This window comes from Corvus kubaryi, unplaced genomic scaffold (genome assembly GCF_017639235.1).
Source record: "Corvus kubaryi isolate FWS band 111438036 unplaced genomic scaffold, C.kubaryi_AGA036_p1.0 74, whole genome shotgun sequence".
Classification (NCBI taxonomy): Eukaryota; Metazoa; Chordata; class Aves; order Passeriformes; family Corvidae; genus Corvus; species Corvus kubaryi.
Genome location: NW_024582061.1, coordinates 15,561,236 through 15,583,944, shown reverse-complemented (window position 1 = coordinate 15,583,944; position 22,709 = coordinate 15,561,236). Strand labels below are relative to the sequence as shown.

General features: G+C 55.8%; 3 protein-coding genes across 5 annotated transcripts in view; all 3 read right to left on the bottom strand.

The window, feature by feature from the left end:
* The window catches only part of GCAT (glycine C-acetyltransferase), a 27,821-nt gene that overhangs the window by 4,418 nt on the left and 694 nt on the right, over nt 1–22,709 (bottom strand). Inside the window, exon 2 of the mRNA XM_042050392.1 lies at nt 21,174–21,193. The gene's annotated coding sequence lies outside the window, so the exon portion shown is untranslated. The remainder of the gene's footprint in view (nt 1–21,173; nt 21,194–22,709) is intronic.
* On the bottom strand, nt 2,232–3,167 carry LOC121675210 (histone H5). Its single transcript, XM_042050391.1, has one exon. It carries the CDS (start codon nt 2,980–2,982, stop codon nt 2,398–2,400), a length of 585 nt encoding a protein of 194 aa, XP_041906325.1. The 5' UTR covers nt 2,983–3,167; the 3' UTR covers nt 2,232–2,397.
* The window catches only part of LOC121675207 (TRIO and F-actin binding protein), a 22,103-nt gene continuing 8,057 nt past the window's right edge, over nt 8,664–22,709 (bottom strand). Inside the window, exons 1-14 of one of the 3 annotated variants that reach the window (XM_042050389.1) lie at nt 22,593–22,627; nt 18,851–18,907; nt 18,428–18,496; nt 17,910–17,999; nt 16,949–17,058; nt 16,042–16,597; nt 15,347–15,457; nt 13,214–13,361; nt 12,597–12,708; nt 11,965–12,124; nt 11,509–11,622; nt 11,117–11,203; nt 10,150–10,307; nt 8,664–9,465 (exon numbers count right to left, since the gene is read on the bottom strand). In XM_042050389.1, coding sequence (XP_041906323.1) covers nt 10,152–10,307; nt 11,117–11,203; nt 11,509–11,622; nt 11,965–12,124; nt 12,597–12,708; nt 13,214–13,361; nt 15,347–15,457; nt 16,042–16,597; nt 16,949–17,058; nt 17,910–17,999; nt 18,428–18,496; nt 18,851–18,907; nt 22,593–22,598 — 1,776 coding nt within the window. In that variant the 5' untranslated portion in view covers nt 22,599–22,627 and the 3' untranslated portion in view covers nt 8,664–9,465; nt 10,150–10,151. Of the gene's footprint in view, nt 9,466–10,149; nt 10,308–11,116; nt 11,204–11,508; nt 11,623–11,964; nt 12,125–12,596; nt 12,709–13,213; nt 13,362–15,346; nt 15,458–16,041; nt 16,598–16,948; nt 17,059–17,909; nt 18,000–18,427; nt 18,497–18,850; nt 18,908–19,686; nt 19,723–22,592; nt 22,628–22,709 lie in introns of those variants that run through there. The other 2 variants (XM_042050388.1, XM_042050387.1) reach the window with 2 other exon arrangements.

Genomic DNA, 22,709 nt, shown 5'->3' with positions numbered 1-22,709 from the left:
GTGCCCCGGCGGCCAATGGGCATTGGTCGGTAATTACCCGGCGCTTCCTGGGGGGGCGCCGGCCCCGCCGCCCCGCACCGCCCGCACCGCCGCCGCCCGCCACATCCCGGCGATCCGCACGCCCCGGGGCGGGCCCTGGCGCCCGATCGGCCTAATTAATCACGGGTTAATTACCGACCAATGCCCATTGGCCGCCGGGGCACCGCCCCACGTTGGGCGGGGCGGGGCGGGGCGGGGCGGGGCGGGGCGGGGCGGGCGCTGCTGTAGCGGCGGCTGGAAGCGCTTGGGTACTTTCTCCAGGAGGCGTTCGGCATCTTCCTTGGAGGAGAGGATCTGTCCCAAGGGGTTTAGGCGCCCCAGAGCCAGGCCATACGGAGTCTGAGGGATTTTGGGGGCACGTCATCTATGGGATATAGGACCTGCAGTGGGGTTATGTACTAGGGTCTGAGGGATTTCCTAGCAACAGGGCATCACGGACCTTAAGAATAACAAGGCCGGGAGCATTAGGTGCCTCTACCTAGGGATTTGGGGTCCTTAGTACAGGTGACTTGGATCTTTGCAGCTAGGTGGTTTATGGGTGCCCACCACTGGGGTAACAAACCACGGGGCTGTACTGTGTGGGTACATCCAGCTGAGGTGACCAATAATCCATTGGACAGAAAGGTTTAGTATTTACCAGGTTACAATTAGAATACCCAAACCCAAGGGATTTGAGCACCTCTGGCCAAACTACAGGCTTAGTGGCTTTAGACACAAAGGGTCACAGAATGATAGAATGGTTTGGGTTAGAAGGGACCTTAAAATCTTCTGTTTCCAAGCTCCCTGTCATGGGCTGGGACACCTTCCACTAGACCAGGTTGCTCAGAGCCCCATCAAACCTCGGCTGGAGTATTTCCAGGGACAGGGCATCCACAACTTCTCTGGGCAACCTGTTCCATCTGGATTAGGCATCTCCTTCCTCTACTACAGCTGACTGGGGAACTCTGCGGCCAGAGTGGCACTCATTCCAGGGGAATTAGGTACCAGGGTCTTGAAAGGTGTTCAGGGTCTCCAGCCTAGGTATTCTGGAAGCCTTTGATCCAAGGGTCTTAGGAACAAGGGCCCACAGGGATTAGATGCATCCAGACCAAGGAATTCAGTACCCTGAAGTACATAGTTTGGAATCCTTAATGGCTAAAAGACTCAGGCACCATTTGCCCAAGTGATTCAGGAAGAACATGCTGAAGGATTTGGGAGCCATCAGAGAGGGTGAGGACCATGGGCTTATGACATTTAGGCACAGCAAGCCCAAGGGTACTGGGCACCCAGAGCCCCTGAGATTCTGGAACTCCTGGCCCAGCTAGCTGGGGATCCTGATGATCAAGAAGTTTCTCTGTCTCTAGCCAAGAGGGATTAGGCAGCCCCTGCCTGAGGTTCAGACCCTGGTGAGCAGCGAGGCCAGCCCACAGGCTGCCTGCCAGCCCTGGCTGTCAGGATCACCCAGCCCAGCCCAGGGAGGGGCTCTGGCAGGGGCCAGGCAGGCTCTGGAGTCGTGCCAGCCTCCACTGGGCACAAAGCCAGAGCCCCCGGGTCACAGCAGGGCCAAGCCTGCAGTCCCGCCTCACCCTGCCCTAGCTGCCCACCCCAGCCCACCTGCAGAGCTGTCCACTGCCTCAGGATGTTCCTCCCTAGGGAGCAAAGCTGCTTATGGCTGTGTTTGTCCTCTCTCCCTACAGTGATCCCACTTCCCACTTCATGGACACCTTCCACTCCTTGAAAGCCAAGGTGGACAGACTCTGGCCCCGCTCCACCTTCTCCATCCCATCCCTGCCCCAAAAGTCCCTGCCACCACCCAGCCATGCTCAGGCAGCTCCACAGGCAGGCGGGCAGCCCTGGTTATCTCCAGCACCAGCTGGACCTCACACCCAGCAGCCCAACATTCCTCACCTCATCCCCGTGGTGGGGATCCGCAGCAGTGGATGAGGGAGCAGGGATCCCTTTTCTCCCTCCAGGGAAGGCCAGGGCTTTTGCAGCCATGTGTTCTGGCTTCCCACCAATGTCTTTGCCCGGCACCAGCAAACACACAACCCCCAGGAGCTGGGGCAGGACCAGGAATTGAAATCCTGCACGACCCCAACAGACACACAGAGTCACCATCACTCCCAACACACAACAAGCAGCCCAGCATTAATAAAACCAACAGACACACACACAAGAAATTTCTGAGACATCAGAATAAAAACCCAGACCGGTAACACTTTAAAATTGTTTTTTTTTCATTCATCATCTGCCTTGTTTAAGCTATTTCTGTTCAGGAGTAGATCAATTCTTTATAAAATGCAATGGAAAGGAGTAAAAATAAAGGCAACAGCTATTTACAGAACCAATGGGGAGAGTACCAAAACGCCTCTAGACTTCTCACTTCTTCTTGGGCGACTTCCGGGCACTGGACTTGGTTCTGGACTTCGACCGCTTCGCCTTCTTGGGTTTGGATACCTTCAGGGACTTGGCCTTAACAGTCTTTGGCTTCTTGGCTTTCTTAGGGCTGCTCCTTGACTTCTTCCTGGCCTTCCTGGCAGCAGATTTGGGCTTCTTGGCCGGGGACTTGGCTTTCCTGGACCTAGCCGGCTTCCGGGGCGAAGTGGATCTTCTCCTGGTTGCCTTCTTCCTCTTCTTGGCTGGAGACCTCTTCGCCTTGCTGGCCTTGGCTAGGCGGAAAGAGCCGGAGGCACCAACTCCTTTGGTCTGCTTGAGGACTCCGGTGGCGAGCAGGCGCCGAATGGCCAGCCTGATCTGGACGTCGGCGTTCTGGCTCACCTTGTAGTGGCTCTTCACGTACTTCTGGATAGACTGCCGGGATGAGCCGCCGCGGCTCTTGTCGGCCCGGATGGCTGCCGTGATCATGTCCGAGTAGGCAGGGTGGGCTGCCGGCCGCCGCGCTGACCGGGCCCGCTTGGGCTTGGCGGCCGAAGCCGGCGGCAGTGGGATCGGGCTGTCGCTCATGGCGAGTGCTTCGTCCCGCGATGCCCCGCTATGCCCTCGCGGCTGGAAGCGTGGCCCGCCCGGCCTGGGACCCTCGCCCCTGGGCGGGGAGAGGCTGGGAAGGGAGCGGTGGGTGGGTGAAGCCGCAGCAGAGCCGGTGCCGCTCTGCCGCCGGTGCCCCCGCTGGTGCCTCTGCGGCCGCGCCCGCCGCGGGCTCCCTTTAAAGCCGCGGTGCGGACCGCGGGGAGGACTGCCCCGCGCGCGCCACCCGCCGCCCGTGTCCCCGCGTGTCCCCTGCCACGCCCTGACCCGACCCGCCGGGAGGGACAGGGAGGGACAGTGCGGGGGACACTGCGGAATAAATAAGAGTATTTGGGGGAACACACGGTGGGGACAAGGAGGGACACTGGCGGGACCAGCGGGGGACAACGAAGAGCGAGGACTTGCAGGGGCCATTTAGTGGGGCAGCTTAGGTGCCAGGTGCATTTGGAAGGATATTGTGTAGGGACAAGGAAGGACACTGGAGGGGACATTGGGGACATCGGTAAGAGAGGGACAGGCATGTCAGGGGTACTCAGGGCAGCATCAAGAGGAGAGGGACACTTAGGGAGGACACAGGGGGTTAAGGAGGGACATTTAGGGACGACACAAAGAGACACGCTGGGAAAATATCAGGGGACGAGGAAAGATGCTGTGGAAGACATTAAGGGGGCAAGAAGGGACACTAGAGAAGACACTGGTGATGGCAGCAAGGAGAAAAGGGGGAGCACTGGGCACAAGTCAGCTCAGCAGCAATAGCCCATGGCCAAGTGCTGCTACTCCCTCTTCTGTCCCTTTGCTCTCCACCAGGTGCTTTAGGAACACCAGCTCAGCCCTTGCATGCGAATGGCGAGGGGTCACAAATAACAGGCTGTCCCCTTGTTTTGGGAGACACACACAGCTCTTAGTGAGGGGACAGAGCAGGGACACAGTGGCAATCAGCCATCCTTTCCCTGCTGGGTGAGCAGTCGGCTGTTCCTGGGAGATTAAATATAGCTGCTATCATCATCTTGCCTGTAGGATTTAGATGATGTTTTCCCCTTGTTTTTTAAAAACACGCGGGGGCAGCCACCTGGTGCCCACCAACATGCCATGCTGGGCTCAGAGAAGAACCAAACGTCCCAGTGCTCCAGCGTGGCATTAAAATACACAGTGAGCACCTCTCAATAACCTCTGTGTGCCCTGGGTGTCTGGGGCCATGAAAACCACCAGTCAGGGACACACAGAAGTACACATTAAACTCCAGTATAGATACATAAATACAAATATAAATACAGAAATTGAAATAACAGAAAAAGTAGAAATCAAGATAATAAAAATTAGAAATAGAACCATAGAATCATAGGATTGTTCGGGTTGGAAGGGACTTTAAAGATCATCCAGTTTCAACTTCCCTGCCATGGGCAGGGACACTTTCCACCAGACCAACTGGCTCAGGGCCCCATCAAGCCTGGCCTTAGACACTTCCAGGGACAAGGCATCCACAACTTCTCTGGGAAACCTGTTCCAGTGCCTCATCACACTCACAGTAAAGAATTTCTTCCTAATATCTAATCTAAACTTGCCCTCTTTCAGTTTAGAGCCATGCCCCCTTGTCCCATCACTACATTTAAATAGAAGTCTTTGATAGCTGCTCCTGTATTATGTGAGGACCTGGCCTGGGAGAAGACACTCAGGCCCCTGATGCTTTCCCACAGATGGAAAGACCAAAGGCATCTCCTTGTGCCTTCCTCCCTCATGGAGTTTCTTCACATGCTCTATTCCATTTGGGGAGTGGGAAAGGTTCTTAGCACCTGAAAACATTTTGATTTTATTAGGAGCAAATTGCTCCTAATTGTGGAGAGGAATAACCACCCTCCCACCGCCCCTGGGGTTTGCTTTTGTTTAAGACCTAATTAATACATAGCTTTCCATCCCATCTGGAGAGCACAGGCAGGGAGCTCTGGTGGCCTCTGTACAACATTTTGACTGGCTGAAGGACTTCTCATTTTCCCTATCTGGGAATAAACCGCTGGCTGCCTGCACGTAGGCAGCCCAGGCACAGAGATAAGGCCCCATCTGCTTTTCTTTGCATCCAAGTTTGTAACCGTCACGAGTGGCTTGCCTGTACGCCGGCCTCCGAGGGGAGACCAGGAGGCTTAGGGGGGGTTTAGGAATTGGCCCCCGGGGTTGGCACAGCGCCACAGGCTGCCTGCAGAGCCTCCAGCCCTAAAACCCAGGCAGCAGTTATCAATCCAGTGCAGTGATGGGGAGGCGAAGGCAGTGGGGGGAAAGGTGGCAGGGAGGGACAGATGCTTTACCTAACTCTGGCCACCTCAGGGGTCTAATCTCAGACATTCACCTGGGCAGCTCCTGCAGCTGATCCGGGCTGCTCAGCCTCCTCCGGCGGGTGCCGCTGCTGGCAAACAAACACGCTCTCCCCTGTGCATGGAGGTTCTGGCCCTTTCATATAGACTAGATCCCTAAATTTTAGCCAGTCAGTCTAAGGGGAAGATCCCATGCCCCCAGGCAACTCACTGGAGGGAAGGCACACAGGTGGTCACAGCAGCGGCTGCTGCTGGGTTTGGACCTGGGGGTAACCTGGTCAAGGTAAACCCCCAAGCACCCCACTTGATATTGGAATGCACCCCTTGAACCGTGCACTGTTTTGACAATGCATCTTTAACATCAACTGGTCAGGACTGAGAGGATGAGAGGATTTTCCAGCCCCTGGCAGGATGTCAGGGCTGGAGGTGGAATGGAGATGCTGCCAAGCAATGCAAGCCCTGCTGCTTCTGGAAAGTGGGTCCAGCGCTTTTGGCACCCCACTGCAGGCAGCATGGGGGACTCACCCAGAAGGAAGAGTTATTCCCATGGGCCACACATGCCACCATGGCCATCTTAGGTTCATGCCTGTATTTCTGGCCACATGAACCTGCCACCATGCCGAGGATGGGGTGGGTTACCCCCTACACCCACTTTTCTCCTCAAGAATTGCTACCCAACCACTCCAAGCCTCCTGAGCCTTCCCTGTCTGGCATTAGTCTGCAGAGATTGGGAAATCCCACTTCTCCAACAAACCCCAGAGGACAGAGCCTGGCAGAAGAATCCTCTCTGTAATCCTGTTTACCTTCTCCTCCCTCCCTGCACTGAGTTCAACCAGACCCCATGGGGATTTACACATTTCCAGCTGCAGATTTTGTCTTAAATGGTCAAACCGTGTCCACTGTGATCCTTCGGGCAACAGCCCCTGCCTTGTAGGGGCAGGACAGCTGTTCATAGGCCTCTGAGAGCACCAGGGCATTTCTGGCAATTAATGTCAGTGATAACACTTCGTTTTACCCAGTTTCCTTTTCAGAGACTCAAAATCCTCAGCAGTGGGACTTGGTCTTGGTGGTACTCAGATCCAAGTGCTTCTGTGCTTTTTTAATAGCAAAACAGGGAAACTAGCTGAAGTTCCAGCTGTGCTCATCAGAGCTTCAGCTCTGAGTCCCCGGTGTGCAATGCAGTGTGGTCAGCCCAACATGAAGCCACTCAGCTTGGCCATAGCCAGGGGCAGAGCAGGCTTGAAGGACAAAAATAAATGGCAAAGGTGCATTGCCTCTGACTGCTGGACTGATTACCACTGTTCTAAAAGATTTATGGGCTGTTTTTAAGGGCAAGCTCCTTATGTGAGCTGGGGTGCTGGCTCCCATACAGCCATGGTGCCGTACAGCTGTGGGTTTTCCCTGTTCTTGAGGCTGGGATGTTTGTCACAGCCACAATCTGGCTGCAAGCAAGTGGACAGGGTGCAACCATCGCTTTGGGATGTTTTTTGGGCTCTGCCAGCCATCACGCCTGTCACCCGTGGGCATTTTGGTCATTTCCTCTCTGGCCACTCTTCCCCACCCGGCTCCCCTGCTCCCAGGAGATAAGGATGTGGAGATGACGGCGTGACCATATCGCCCCGCCGCAGGCGAGACAGGCTCTGCCTGATTAGTGCCGTGCCAATTTTGGAGGCGGCGTCCCACAGCACCCCGGGATGAGGGGATGAGCCTACCCTGCCAGGGGCTGATCTGCAGCCACAGAGCCTCAAGGAGGGGCAGCTCCACCACATGTCAGGGGCACACACATTTTGCCTGTGCTTATGCCACACATTTATCGGGCTGAGCAGCCCTCATCAGAAAGGCAGAAGAAAACAAACACCGCCCCAACAAACCAACCCAAACACAAGATACCCAACTCTTTGGGAAAGGGGCAGGTGAGCGGGTGCTGAGCATTGTGCAAAGAGCAGTGTGCAGTTCACCCCTTGCTTGCCCTTTGCTCGCCCCCAATGCCCCACTCTCAGGAGTTTCCTCCCCCAGGAGTAGGTACAACTATGCAGACTGTTGATTGAGTGGTTATTTTTTCTAAAAAACACACATGGCCTGCAACACTGTGCCCTGAACCCTTTTTTCCCCTTCTTTTTCGGCTCCTATAAATTCCCATGGCAAGACCAAGCCCTGCAGCCTGAAAACAGCTGCTCTGAGCTGTTCTTTCACCTCTTGCCATCCCAGCCCTCCAAATGCCAAATGCTCGCCCCATTCCAAACTTGATGGCAACAGCCATGTTCTGCTGGGAGGCAGAAGGAAAAGCCTGGACCTTGGGCAGCACAGGGACAGAAGGGTTTCTAGTCCAGAGGCAGGAGGCCAAAAACCATCAAGAGCAAGCCCTGGTGCCTGACAAGCGTAGTGGGGAGCTGAGCTCATTGCTTGGACTCTTGCACCATACATTGGGTTGCCCAAGGGCTTTGTGCACGACTAAAATCTGCAGCCCAGTTTTACGAGAATCTGTGACTAACAAAGTGGTCTGCCTTACCTAGGGAAAGTAGTCCCCTCAGCCCTTCCCAAGGGAAGGGCTGGCCTGCACCCTCTTTCCCGAGGGGATGCCAATACCATGGCAAGGCGACCATATCCTGAGCAGAAGAGTACCACCCTAACACCCCTCATTTTGGCTGCCACCACATTCTTACACCCTGCTTCCATCCCCAGATCTCACAGTACTCCAGTCTCCCAGCCAATGTCTGTCACCTCCATCCAAGGGTCCTCCTTGACCCCATTTTTCCCTCTTCAGATGTTGTCTCCAGCCCCAGCATGTGCCCACAATTAGATCTCTTCCATAATTACCAGCACCCTCTCTGTAGAACAACAGCTCCTGTTTACATTGGGATGGGGCTGAATGAGAAGTAGTCAGCCCCAGGTCCTCCATCCTGACAAAAAGGCAACATGCTTCACACAACAAACAGGAGGAGGAAAGCGTTTGAGATCTCTCTCATCTCCCCAGAATCTCTCTATACCGTTTACTCTGCCAGTAATTTGCAGTGCCATGTGCCCTTCCAATACTGGATTTACTAATGCAGCTCAGGCTCAGCTCTTTCTCCATGAGGCTCAGGGTCCATGTAAAATTTTGGGAGCAGTGTGGTGAAGCAGATTATTTCCCCCCTCAAACCCAAAGGCAGGGCAAACTGCTGGATAACAGCACTGCAAGGCTCCTCTCGCTCTCTGGCCAGAGTCCAGGGGTGTTCCTGCTGCTTTCCCTTGCCAAATCCTGAAGAAAGGAAGCAGCTGGTCAGTATACCCCAAAACCTTGAAAAACCACACCCCCCCCCCCCCCGCCCCCCCCCACTGGATTAGGGCCACATGCAAGCCTTCCTCTCAAGGAACACATTTTTCTCAGCGAAAGGGGAAGATTTTATTAAGTTAAAAGTTGAAGGGCACAGCGGAGCAGCTGCCACCTTGGGGAGGTTGGCTCGGGCAGGTGCAGTAGCAGCCTCACAGCTCCACTTCCCCAGAAAGGAGAAGCCCCGTGGCTCTGGGCTCCTGCCAGTTCAGGTTCTTGCAGGAGCCAAAAGGGCAGTCACAGAGAGAGAGCTCGATCATGCGGACTCTTGCCAAGGTGTCCTCTTTCAACCGTCTCAGGCAAGCACATCCATGGCAGATTGCCCCGGCAGCTCCCTCCTATGGCTTGCGTGTCTTCTCCGCAGGTCCCTGGGGGTGGCACAGGGAGGGGGAGCATGGTCCTTGCTGTACATCCCAGGGGGACCGTGGAGACATATGGAAGAGAGGGAGTATGTGCCAAAGGTGGCTGTGTGTGGCCAAGAGAAATGGGGCTAGGAAAGGGGGAAAAACCAGATTCTCTTTTTCAGGTTAGAAAAATGCTGGTGACGTAGTAAAAGTTGTCCTCCTCCTCTTCCCCTCCTTTCCATGGGAGAAAAATTCCTCTATAAAATATAATTTTCACATATAAAATCCTGAAGAAGGTGCATGTAAGGAGCCAGTCCAAACAATGTGCTCAGGTATGCAGGCAAAAAGGGTTCATCAAAAAAGCTTTGGGAGGGGAGTGAGGAGGTTGGGGGTGTGTGGGATTCCTTGCCAAGGTGATAACGGATGGGGATTCAACCTCTCTCTCCCCACAAGTGAGGAATGGAGCAAATACAAAACAAGAACAGATAACAAATGTAGAGCAGACCTGGAGAGAGACAAAACCACAAATGGTTTAGAAAGACTCCAGTGAGCACAGAAATGCCATCCCTTCAGCTCCCTGGGGAGATGGCAGGCTGGTGCCCTGCTACAGACCCACTCAGCACCCATCAGCAAGCGCTGGTGGAGCAAGCAAGAAGCAGAAGCACTCTGGACAACAGGACACCCTCGTTCCTGTCACCCTGCTTCTCCCCTGTGTGTGGCAGAGATGCCTGCAGGTGAGTGTGGGAGAAGGGCTGGGTCTAGTCGGGCCTGCTTTGATGCAGACCTAAAATTATCCTGCTGCGATATAACCACTTCAAAGGTGAAGGGAGCAGAAACACTGCCTACACGGGGAACGTGTAACTACCCACGCTGTCACCCAAGCCACGGGGTGAAGGCCAGCATTTGCCTGGCTCCCACAAGCAGCCTGGTTGAGCAGCGATTGGTGCTGGCTGCATCAAGAGCAGCACCGTGGAAAGGGGGCTGGGAGAACGTCAGGGACAACAGGAGGGCCAGGAGTGCAGGCCAAGAGGATGCGAGAAGCAGAGAAGGACGAGTTTAAGCCTAAAGTTCCAGAACTGAGGGGAGCAGGAGAAAATGGCAGCAGGAGAGTGGCAGCTCCCACGCCCCTGCAGCAGCCAGTCTCAGCCACCTGCCCCCGCAGGAGACGTCACAGCACCCCAGTGCTCACCGTTACTTGCTGTTGCACAGCGACTCCTTCTCCTGCAGAGCCGCCATGGCCAGGCGCAGGTGCTCCTTCAGCTGCTCGATCTCTCGCTCCGAGCGCACCTTGATGTGATTCAGCTCTGCATAGACATCTTGGTATTTCCCTGAGGCAAATCTCTTGTCCTGCCAGGGGACGGAGAGGGGTCAGGCAGGTTGCAGGGCTGATTTTAGGGAGGGTGGCAGCAAGATGAACCCAGCAGAAGAGCCAGCAGGTGAGGAGGGGAGAGCTAGCCCTGGGTTTGAAGCCCATCCCAATCTGGGTCATGCAGAAACCATTCAGAAGAGGAGCATGGAGGTATCACTTTAAAAATACCAGGCCAGGGAGGAAGGCAGATGCTGGTCCCATAGCAGCAGAGATCTGCAGCATCAAGTTGAGGAGGTGATGTGGGCTTTACCACTGCTTCTGTGCATGTGGGGCAACCATATGGGAAACATAACCCCACCAGGAATGCAGGCTACTGAGAGAGCCAGGCACAGCTGCTGATACGGCCAAAAACTTATGTGAGTAAGTTCACTGAATTCCAAAGCTTCTTTCAGCTTCCCCTTTGGCAGGGGCCTTTGAAAATTCCTCTGAAGGAGCTGCTGCCAGTGGAGGGAGCAGCACACTCAGAAACGGTGCCCGGGGAAACACATCCACTCAGAGAGGGGACAACCAGGGGAAGCAGAGCACCAGCCAGCCTTCATCCAGGTTTCCCACTTGCAAAAGTGTCTTGTCCATGCTTATGTGTGCATACATCTGGGGAAACCAGCAGCTAAGTCTGCGTGACTCTTCCCTTGTACTCTGCAGTCAGCAAGGACAAGCAGCACAGGTGACAAGAGGGTTTGTCTCAAGCATCCCATGAAAGCCAGCCAAACCCTGCTGATATGGAGCCCTGGTGCTTCCCTCCCTTCCCTCTCCTGCTGCTTCCCAATTGCTCCCAGAAAACACTGACCTTTTGCATCATCTGCAGCTCCTCCCGGAGGCACTGCACTTCCTTCTTTACGTACTGGAGCTCATTCTCCTTCACCCGCAGCAGCACCTGGGCCAGAGAAGGGGGACAGGAACCAGAGGTGACTCAAGAGCCACCGCCTCGGAAAGGCCGGCAGGCCCTGGCGCAAGCACGGCAGTGGAAAAGGAAGGAAGGGCCAGGAGGGCTGGGGCAGGAAACAGCGCAAGCAGCCTGCGAGAGCAGCGGAGGGGAGGCTTGCCTTCTGCTTCCTGCACCGTCCCCACTGCTCCATTCAGCACCTCCTCCCACCTGCTCCGAGCCAAAGCCATCAAGAAGAGAAGACCCCCGGGACGGGTGGGGATGGAGGCAGCAGGGCAGCCGGGGGACTCCCGTACCTCCAGCTCGCAGGAACTCCGCTCGTTGTTGTGAGAGGTGCGGTCCCCAGAGCCCCGTGACGAAATAAAGCTGCGCAGCTTCCCAATCTCATCCGACAGACGGGTCTGCAGCTCCTGCAGGCAAAGCCAAAAGATGTCAGAGTAGCCATGGCATGGACCTCTTACATGTCCTGACCATTCCATCTTCATGCCAGCCCTTGTCCAGCTTAGAGACCATGTTGTAACCCCCGGTCCATAGGCAATGGCAGCATTTACATCCAGCAGAATACACTCGCCATATTCAATGCCACAGTTAAGACAGCCTCTAACTCTTAATCTTTTTCTTTCTGATGATAAAATCTCAGAAGGGAAGAAATATGAACAAATAGGGGAGTTTTAACAGAGGGGCTGTGCTGTGAGGGAGGAACATGCTCCAGTGCTCCACAGTCTCTGCTGGCAGGAAAGCCCTTCTCTTGCCTGATTTTTCCGGAGGAGGTCCTTCCCCTCCTGCTGACAGCGCTCCAATATCTGCTCCCGCTCTTCTGCCTTCTGGGTGAGCTCCCCAATTTCCAGGCACTTTTGGGAATACTGCTCAGAAAGCACCTGCAGTTCCCGCTTCAGCGACTCCACGTCCAACCTGCCAAAGAGGCACCAGCTCATCGCTGCCCCAAAACCCTTTCCAGCTCCTGGCCCCTGGCATTGCCTTTCCCCCTGCCATGGCCAGCCTCTGCCCACATCAGTCGCTAGCACAAAACAATGATCCCTGTGAACCAGAGCTTCAGTTCCCACACTCCTGCACATGAGCGCTGTGCTTCTTGGAGCTCCAAGCCAGAAGAAATGGAGGAGCTTTCCATAAAGAAAATAGAGGGGAAATAGCAATAGGTATGAGGGAAGTGCTAGAGGGGAAAAAAGCCAAGCAGGGGACAAGCCTCCCTGCCCTACGGCTCCAGCAGCCCTGGGAGCCACTACTGGGCATCCAGTACTCCTGAGGAGGGAGCTGGGGAAGTGGCAGGAGGAAAAGTTTGGGGCTAGATCTGCAGATGGAGTGTGGTGACGCTGGCGCAAGGCGGCATCATCGGACAAGTGGAGTGAGAGAGGTGCTTTCTTACTGGTGCTGCTTCTGGAGGGCTTCTGGGAGAGAGCTGCACTGCTGGAAGCTCCGTGTCCTGCCCAGCTCCTTATTCATCTCCTCCCGGTGGGCTTTCTTCAGCGCCTCAATGGCTGCAGAGGGGGACAATGAGAAATGAGGGATCAGGCTGTGCCAGCTTCATGGAAAACACACTAGAAAACTAGCTAAGCTCTTGCCACTGCAGGTTTCCAGATCTGTCTTTGCAGATTCCTCCTCTTTCCCTTCTTCCCTCAGGGTATCCCCCACCGTCTCCACACTCCAGGATCATCATGCTGCCAAGGGGACTAACACAGGGCACTGTGGGAGCTCTCTACCACTTCTGCCAGCCTTGCCCACCTACAAGAAGGTGCTGGTCCCCTTTCACCCATCCACAGAGACATGACCCCATTTCCTTCACTATCTTTACCACCCCATCTCCACCAGCACAGTCAGTGTGAGAAGCACCAAAGCTCATGCTCCAAGGAGCATCAGCCTTGCATCAGCACAGTCAACAGTGTGGCTCCAGATGACTGGGACCACTGGCTTCTTGCAAGAGACACTGGGGAGGGGCAGGAGGGACCCAGCTGAGCAGGGGCACAGCTTGGTGTTCGCTCCTACCTGCTGCCGTTGCCGCTGCCTCCTCTGCCAGGAGCCGCTCCTTCTCCTGCCGCAGCCGCTCCAGCTCCCGCTGGTGGTGCCTCTGCAGCTCCTCCATCACTTGCTGGTGAGACGACTCCATCTCAGCCAGGCTGCGCTCACAGGCCTCCTGTTGTGAGGAGGAAAGGAGACGTGAGAGACCAGGAGAGAAGAAGGAAGGGCTTGGGCCAGGACGGGCACCCGGCTGGGCTGATGTTTGCCTTTGCAAACTTCACCCAAGTCCAGGGACATTTTGAAAGTAGTGAGACTACTGCCCAGGAGGGTCTTTTCTTTCTGAAAGTGAGGTGGCACTTTAATCACTGAACACAACCATTTGACAGGGACACACATCTTGCAACCCCCCTTCGTGCTTTACAGAGGAAGAATGCTCCTCTGGCTCTTAAAACGAATGCAGCAAGACAGGAACATCTCTCTTGGTCCAAGAGCTGGGAATAACATGCCCAACACCACAGTCCTGACTCTACACTAGGCTGCACTGCCTGGCTGGAAGAGATCATCAGTGGGAACTGCATCTCAGTATCTGCCTTTTAAATGAAGCAGCATCCCCTGGAATCAATGAAAACCGAGCCTCCTCTCCTGAAAAGTGACACCCTGCACTGCCCTGTGACCTGACAGAGGCTGCCAAAGAGCCCTCCCCATGGCCTAATGGTTAGGGATCCTCCTCACACAGCTCTCCCTCCTTTGTGATGGCCCTGAGACCAAGGGGATGATTCTTTCTATGCTGAGTGCTGTGGTTAACTCGAGTTAGAGCAAAGCAAAGAGGTTCCCATCTTCATGCTATGCCTCCACTCCCCCTCCAGATGCTGGCAGCACCTCCCTGAGCCTCTCAGGAAGGACTTGCTCACCAACAAGCCATGCCATTATTATTAATAGCCTGGGCCTCAGAGACATCAGCAGAGAGCTAGGAAGACATCCCCCAGCAGCCCCTTGCCTTCCTATTCCTTCCCCACTAAGGCAAAGGCTCATACAGAAGACACTGGAACATGTGTAAATGCAAGCCCTTCCTGGCTACTCCTCTCTACTGAGATGAGGGAAGCTGAACAGAACAACCAAAGGAGAGGAAAAGGTGAGGAATTTGGTGATCTGTCCACAGACCAGCTGCAACCCTTGGCAGACTGAGAGAGAGAGAATCCTTTGGGGAACAGCCAAGTTTGGCCTCAGATGTGAAATGCTGGCTTTTTGAGCCAAATTATTAGGAAGATAAGGAAGTTCCTCCCCACTGCTTTTGCTTTTTTTTTTTTTGACCATAAAGAGGCCTGTGAGCTGTAAATATTAAATCACAATAACACAGAGACTGGTAAGTGTCTGGGCTGGGTGCTACAGGGCTTGGGTTTCTTTATCTGTGCTAGGTACAGCCGACCCTCTGCAACAGACTTCACCAGCCCCAATTCCCTGCCCTGCCAACCCCCTCTGCCCCAGTATCTTCCAACATGTAAGGCCCATCCTGAGAACCCCACTATGTGGTAGAACAGCAGCCTCCCCACAGGAAATCCCTGTGGGATGTAACCCTGCTTGCTTTGGACGAGTCCATGAGAGGGCAAAATAAATAAACAAAGAAGTGAGAGGCTGAAGCATGAGCAAATTCTGCTTTGCTGGCTCTCCCACGTGCTGTCCCAGCAAATGAATGGGCTGTGCTGTCAAAGTGACCTTCAGGGCTCAGGCTGTCCCCAGGGACTGACTGACTGCTTTTAACAAGACACTCGGGAGCCCCAGTTAGCAAGAAGCACATGTGGTGAGCAGCAAACCACCAGGGAATGACCAGAGGCTCCACAGGAAGCTGCTGACCCACTCCTGAGCTGGGGGACAGCTTACACCCACGGCCCAGGCCAGCATCATGTCCACACACAAAGCGGGACACAGATCCTGCACCTCTCCCCAAATTCTCCTTCTCTCCCTTTGTGACCCTGGCCCCTTTAAGGCCAGGCAACATGCACCAGCCTTTATGTAATTAACATTGATTACAAACAGGCCCAGTTAGGGTCACCACGGCAACCCAATGATTAGCAATACCTGCTCGTCAATAAGCTGAGTCCCAGCATTTCCCAGTTTGGTACTGGGAGTGACCCCCGGGCCCGAGTCCTGCACCCTACTCACCTGTGAGATGTACCCTCGGGGCACATGGCTGTCTCCCTGGGATTTTGCTGCCTCCCGAAGGCTCTCATTTCTGGCCCGGCAGGACTCCAGCTGTGCCCGCAGTGACTGGATCTGTGCCAGGCAGGACAGAGAAAAATGTTCAGCCAATAGTGGAAAAGTGCCATGGCCTGATCAACGTGCCACATCCAAACCCTGGGCTTAGGGATGGGGAGGACAATGCATGGCCAATGGAGGCATCTGCTTCCCCAGTAGCCTGCCAAGGGACCAAACTGTCAAAGCCAGCCCCAGCCTGGTTAGTGCTAGTGAGGAAAGGAGGAGACATCCCAGCTTTCAGAGGTGGAGGAAACCACCACTGCACTTTCAAAGGCTGGCAGGTGAAGTGCTTGCAGGCTTGGGAATAGCCAGAGAAGAAAGGCTGTGAATGTACTCCCAGGAAACACAGATTCCACACAAGTAGTGCCACTAAAGAAATTATCCTGGACCAAAACATGGTCTGGGGAACCTCTGCAGGTGTGTGAGAGCTGGCCTCTTGCCTTACATTACCAGATTGCAAAAGTTTCCATGCATTCGAGGAGTCAGAAGGAGCTGACATCTCCCTGCACCTCTGCCTTGCTCTTCTGCAGAGCCTCCTGCTGCCAAGGACCACATTAAGGGGCCACCAGAACCCCAGTTTCAGGGAGGAGGGATGCTCTTACCTCCTTTTTCAGCGCCTCACTGGTGTCTCCCTGCCCTCCCTTGCCCTGGTTCAGCAGTGCTGTCAAGGGCACCCGCTGCAAGTCCTTCAAGGGCAGGCGTTCCAGCTCCAGCCACTTCTTCTCTATCTCCTCATTCAGACGAATTCGTTGGTCCTCTGAAAGTGGAGGAGCGGGGAGGTCCTGCTCCCCGACCTTGCGGGAGGAGTCTCCTGCTGGGCCATCGCTGTTGGGGACCCTGCCATCGGGGCTCTCAAACCATTTCCGCCTCTCCTCCGAGCGCATGGCCAGATCTCGCTCCAGCTCCTCGTACTTGGGAGTTCGGTCGGAGATCCTCAAGCTCCCTTTCGTCCTCTGCAGGGACGCCTGATTCCCGGGGTCTTGTGGGAAGGGAGACAGCTCCACGTAGTCAAAGGCATGGCGCTGCCCATCTGCCTTCCAGTGACTGCCCTTTGAGTTCCCCTCGGAGCCCGAGCCCAGCCGCTGCTGCTCCTCCGCCCGGAGTGAGCCTTTCTGGGGAACGCAGTTACGGAAGTTCTCCTTGTTGCACTCCGAGAGTCTGAAAGCAGAGCAGCAACTGGTGAAGGAGAGGCACCATGTGGGAAAGGATGCCAGCAGAGACACTACCAACTGCTCAAGGCTCAGACCCTCACTCAGCTCAGCCTTACAAAGCCCCACCCTGGGCGCAGAGCTGGGCCTGTAGCATCCCATCCCTCAGGGAAATGGATTTCTCCACCAGGCAGCAAGGATTCACCCTGGGTCCAGTGTAACCAAACCCTTTTCAGAAGGAGCAGAGGACAGGGCTGGTCTGGGAGTGCTGAGATTTCCAGAGGGGCCTTCCTGGCCCCTGCCTGTCAGGGTGGAGGGACAGCAAGGGAGAAGAGGACAAGCAGCACTGGGCAGCTCTTACTTGGTGACGTCTGGAGCACTGACTGGGCGCACATTCTTCCTCAGGGCCTCGATCCAGTTGCGCCGGATGCCAGAGGTCATTGCTGACAGGGTGAAGACGGCATCCTTTGTCTGCAACAGGGAGGTGACAGAGGCCCTGTCAGCACCTGGTGGAGGTGCAGCAGCTCCCACTTGTTCCCTGAGACCCACAGGCACTGGCATACACAGGTGCTGGGCTGTTAGAAAGGCTACCCTCTGTCTCAGGCTCCTGGGGACAGGTAGAGAGTTGGGAGAGGAGATGTACGGTTTGAGAGGGAGCCTGTTACACTTCCTTCATGAGACTACCTCCAAGCAAAGGCAAAAGAAACCTTGCTGGCACACTGGGCCAAACATGCACTGGTGCAATCCAGCTGTTCAGGTGCTGGGAGTCAGGTGCCAGCACTGGTGTACAGCAGCAGGGCACAGGGAAACCCAGACCATGAAGTGCCCACCCCCGCACATCCACAGAAATACCATTTCTCACGCTGCCTTAGCAGCCACCTCCTGCTGCTACAACAAACAGCCAAGGACAGAACTGTACTGGGGCTGGATCCAGGGTACAGGTTGTCACTCAGAGCGTGGTCAGCCAGGTTACATCGAGATCTGCAGTGTTCACTGCTCCCCCCCGCAGCTGTGGAAAGTTGCCTTGGTCAACATGTCAATTAGACACTCCTGGCATTTAGCTTGGCTCCTGGACTACCTCCAGCACAGCCTTCAGCCAGCCCTGCAAAGCCTCCTCCTCCTCCTTCCTTCCTTTGCAGGAGGGCAGCCCTGATGTCCCAGAGCACTGTCACCCATGTGTCAAATAAACAACCTTGGGCCACCACGCTGGCACAAGATCTGTATGAATTGCCTCTCAGCACCTTGGCACAGGGACGGAGCGCACATTCCCACCCCGTGTCCCTTGGGGCTGCTGCTCCGTACACGCGGTGCCGGACACTCACGTGTATCTGGAAGCCGTAGTTGCGCTGCACCGCGAACTCCGTCACATCCGTGCAGGAACGGAGGTCGATTTCTCCGTCAAGGTCATCAGCCTGCAATAACAGTCACCCGCTAGGACATCAGTGCTCAGCCAGCTTTGAAAAATGCCACCTCTGCCTTCACCCCACAGTCCTCTGGGAGCCAGGCTCGGCTCTTCGGGAGCCAGGCTCAGTTCCCCAGCACAGCACGGCCTCTTCTAACCCAAGGGCTGCCAGCAGCATGGACGGAGAGCATCCCAGATGCCCAGCCACAGGACCAGCCCTTCTCCTCACCTCCCACCACTTATGGTCCCCCCAGACTTTGCCACCCTGCCTTCATCCTCTTTGTCACCTCTTGGCAAAGAGCAGCTTGGCACCTCTGCCATCCTTCAGGAGGACATGGTGCTGTCGCTTGTCCCTGAAGCACCCTGGTCATGCCAGAGCTGTGCTCCTCTCCCCGCTGGCCAGGAAGAAAGGGCTGGCAAAAGGCTGGCCATGCTTACCTCCTCTGCGTTCGAGTCCCGGTAATACCTCAGGCTCGAGTCAGTCAGCACAAACCAATGTTTCTTCCACTGCAGGAGCATCAGGCAGGGGGAGGGAAGGGAAAAGACAGGAGGGAAATGGATAGGCAGTTACCAGGGAAAGTGTAGGAGCAAGGAGGGACGCTCTGCACTATGACCTCTTGGCCTTCTCTTCCCCCTCCTCCACATCCCTCTCAGATCCCCCTCATGACCCTCAGCTGGGGGAGAGGCACTCATGAACCTCTGTGTCCACACACAGAGAGAGGCACCTCCACCAAAGGTTTCCTGCTGCCTCTCCCAGCAGGAGAGACCTCAGTGAGCAAGGAGGAAGGAAATCAGCTGGCTCACCGAGGCTCTCTAGCAACAGGGGATAGGGGAAGAAGCAGACTCTCATGTGGGGCTTACCTCTCCTGGCTCGTCCAGGATGGACATCCATCCCTTCTTGAAATTGAGAAGATCCGGCTGGAAAACAAAAACCAGAGAATTACTGTCTTGGAGTTACCCACAAAAGGGCTTTCCATGCCAGGGGGTAGAAGGTGAGTCCCCAGTGGCAGAAGAGAAATGGGAATAGCCTTTTAGGAAACTCATGGGGGTATGTGACCCTCTGGCAAAGGAAAACTGGGCATAGCTCTCAGCAGCAGGCAGTCATTCCTGTAAGAGGGAGCAGGAGATAAGGGAAGAGGTTTAAAAAAAATAAAGGAAAATATGCAGCAAAGAGGTTTCCACAAGGTGCCTCAGAGGTATTTATTCAGAGAGGGGGAGGCAGGGACAAGGAGAGTGGGCAGAAGGGAGTGCTCCACCACCTCCAATAGGGCTTGCCTCAGAGATGGAGGCAAAGCCACAAAGAACCAGACACGCCTTGTCCCAACCCTGGCTGTCCGTGCCCCAGAGCTATGTCCCTCTGGTAACTTCACCACCAATAATTTATTAAAAACATAGTAGCTCAGCCCTCACCAAAAACCTACAGGAGGCAATTCAACAGCTGTGAAAACACGCTGACTTTAAACGATGTGCCCCAGGGTAGAGATGAAGTCAGTGCTTGATCCTCTCCCTTCTCCCTCCAAGGTTCAACCCTCTCTGAGATTCCGAGAGTTTTTCCCTTACCCAGCTCTTTCTGCTCCCTCCCACTACAGAGCCTGCCCTCTGCCCAGCCACAGCTACAGAAGATAAGGATGAAGAGAATTTCACCCAGATCACCCTGCGCCACAGAGAAGTTTCCCCACACTCTGCCTCCTCCTAACCTCATGTCGCTGGTGCAGCATCCCAACCAGTTTATCTTCTTCGCAAAGTGGAGCACCAGAGAGCTGACTCAGGGGAACCTCTCTCCCTGGCTTTGCCCTCAGCTAAACAGGCTCAAGCTGGTCCCTCCTCCCAACCCTGCTGGCTCCCAGGAAGTTGCACCATCAAAGAATTCAGTCCAACGTCTCTTCTCCCATGGAAGGCAGTTTGCCAACCTGCCCCTTCTTCTGCAGCCGAACTAGGCAGGGACAGTGCTGGAGAAGTCATGGTACCAGAGCTGGACCTCCCAGAGGTCCAGTACCAGACCTGCCAGTCCAATGGAAGCCACCAGAAGTCCCCACATGTCACAACCACAAGCTGAGACAGAGCCGCTGAGAAGGAGGTGACACAGCAAGCCGATGGCCACTCCACATCCCCTGAACAAGCCCAGTGGCCAGCCACAGCTGCCCCACAAGCCCAGCTCCTTGGCTGTACAGACAGGCCAAGCCTTTCCCTGCTTTCACCTCCCTGAGCTGCTGCTCGTGGGTTACACCCAAGGTTATGGGGAGGCAAGAGCCGAGTATGTGCCGGCCCACCCTGGCACTCTGGCTATTGGTTCGAGCAGGAGCAAGGAGTCCTGCCAAGGAGAGGGTCACCGCCCGCTACAGCTTCAGGCCTGGCCAGAAGCATCCGGCAGCCCCGAGCTCCCTGGGAAGGGAGGGAAACCAGAACGAAAGGACATGGGGGGCTCCCAAACCTCACCTCCTGCTGAGGTGAGAGGCACTGCTGGCAGCTAGGAGAAAAGGGACATTTATGCATCCTCATCAACCCAGACGTTGTGGTGGCTCCACTGCTGCCCTAAGAAAGCACCCCAAAAATTAATTCTTTCTCCATGGCAGAAGCTCCACCCTTTTTCCCGTTATTCCTTCCAGCCTGGTGACTTAAGCTCCAGCTCTGAATTCAGAGTGGTTAGAGGGAAGGAAAGGAGACAAAACATCAAAGTACAACCTCCCCCCTCCTGGGACACACGAGCGCTCAACAGAAGAGAGAGAGATGGGCAGGCTCCACAGAGGCAGAAAAACAACATGGGGAGAGAGGGAGCAAAAGGAATCCTGGCTGGGGCTGCCGTACAGATCAGCTGGGTCTCATCTTATCGAGGATTTACAATCTCAAAGCATTAGTTGCCAAAATAATTAATATTAATGGCATGCATGTCGCTGGGAAAACTGCCACGAAGTCCTGCCAGAACTGCTGCCCCCAGTGCAGTGCCGGGGCCAGAAAATCCCCCTGGAGGTCTTCTCCCAAGTAGGCAAACTGCACAGGGTTTCTGCTTTCCTTGCCAACCCTAGACATGGAGCTGCAGCTCTATAGAATTGTCTTTGAACTATTCTTGTCATAGCGGGGTCAGTACCATAAGCTGAGGCCTACTTGATATACAAAGTACTTAAAACCACTTTTCTTCCCTACCCCACAACCAAATTCGGTCTCCTCACCCAGCATAAAAAGCTCAGGGTACTGTCAGAGAAGAGCGTGGGGTTCAAACAGAACCTCATCCAGAGGAAACGGCCCAGCAGTGGGAGGAGGAAACATCCAGGAAAGCCGAGCTGCTGGGAGAGATCCGGGTGCCGGAGATGCAATGATGTGGCAGGATGCACCCCCAGCAAAATGCATGGCCCTGCAGCTCGGGGCTGCAGATGGCTTGGGAGATGGTGGCAGTGATTTCGCCCAGTTGCATCCATACCCACCAGAGTTTTACATTCAGCCCCACAGCTGGCCAGGTAGAGGCACTGGAGGGGGTCTCAGGCAGCTGGGGACATAGGTGATATCTGGAAAGACTGGCTTGCAACAGCAGGTTAAGGAGCGGCAGCTGCCTGCTCTGGTTGAAGAAGGGCTACAGGGAAGGTGATAACAGTCTGTAAGTATCCGAAGAATGTAAACACCAAAGAAGGAAAAGGGACAGGGTGGGAGCAAAGGAATGGCTCCTGGGTGGTACTGAGGCGCCAGGATGGAGAAGTGGAGGAGAAGAGGCTGCAGAAGGCTGAGAAAGCTCAGTGTCCAAGCAGGATGGTCAGGTGTGTCCTTTCATCACCAGCCTCTGTCATCACGGTGCCTCCTGCTTTTCCCAAAAGCTCCTCAGGACTGCAGGTTCTGGGGCACTGCTTCCTCTCACCTCCGGGAGATAGTGCAAGGGGCTCTCAAGCCTCCCGGAAAGCACAATGTCTCCTCTAAAAAGGGAACCCGCTCCACAAGGGGTGGGCCCCAGGCCAAAACACAAAGCAAAACCGCTCCAGCTCACTTGGGTGAAAGCGAAATCACTCCCAGGCTGGAGCACACACGCAGCTCCCGAACCTACACGTGCAGTAAGAAGAGCCAGCGGGCGACGAGCTGTCCCTTTCCCACCGCCCCCGTGCGAAAGGCCGGCGGGCACGGCCCAGCCTGTCACCTCCATTACCCCGCTGGGGCCGGCAGCCGCCCGTGCCAAGGAAGGCTCGCCCCAGGGGTGGGATGCTCCCTGCCCCAAACCGCATCTGTTTTCCCACAGCGAGCAGGAGCTCCCCACGCCCGGGGGGACCACGAATTTCGCATCCGACTGCGGTCATCGGTGCGGTGAGCTGGCCCGGCCTCAGCCCAGTCCACGCTCACACTTATCGGGGTGGGGTGGCGCCCGCCGGGGGCGAAGCGGCCGCGGGGAGCCCCCGGCGGTGATGGGCAAAGGGAGCCAAGGAGGAACCGTCACAGCCTCGAGTTCCGGAGACAGAGTCCCCCGGGGAGCGGCGGCTCCAGAGACCCCCGGAGCGGAGGGACCCCCGGAGGCGGCGGCTGACAGCTGGGATCCCCCGCCCCTCCCAGCCCCGGGCTGTCCCCCGGGCTCCGGAGGAGTCCCCGCGACCACCGCCCGCCCAGCCCCGAACCCCAGGTCCCGACTCACCGTCATGGCGGGGGCGCCGCGGCCGCCGGGGCCGGGGCCGGGGTCGCGGCGGGGCCGGGCGCTGGCAGCCGGGACTCCTCCGGAGCCCGGGGGACAGCCCGGGGCTGGGAGGGGCGG

Bases quoted from the DNA above. Each gene is read 5' to 3' on its own strand.
- LOC121675210 (XM_042050391.1), bottom strand. From the start codon at position 2,982: ATGAGCGACAGCCCGATCCCACTGCCGCCGGCTTCGGCCGCCAAGCCC.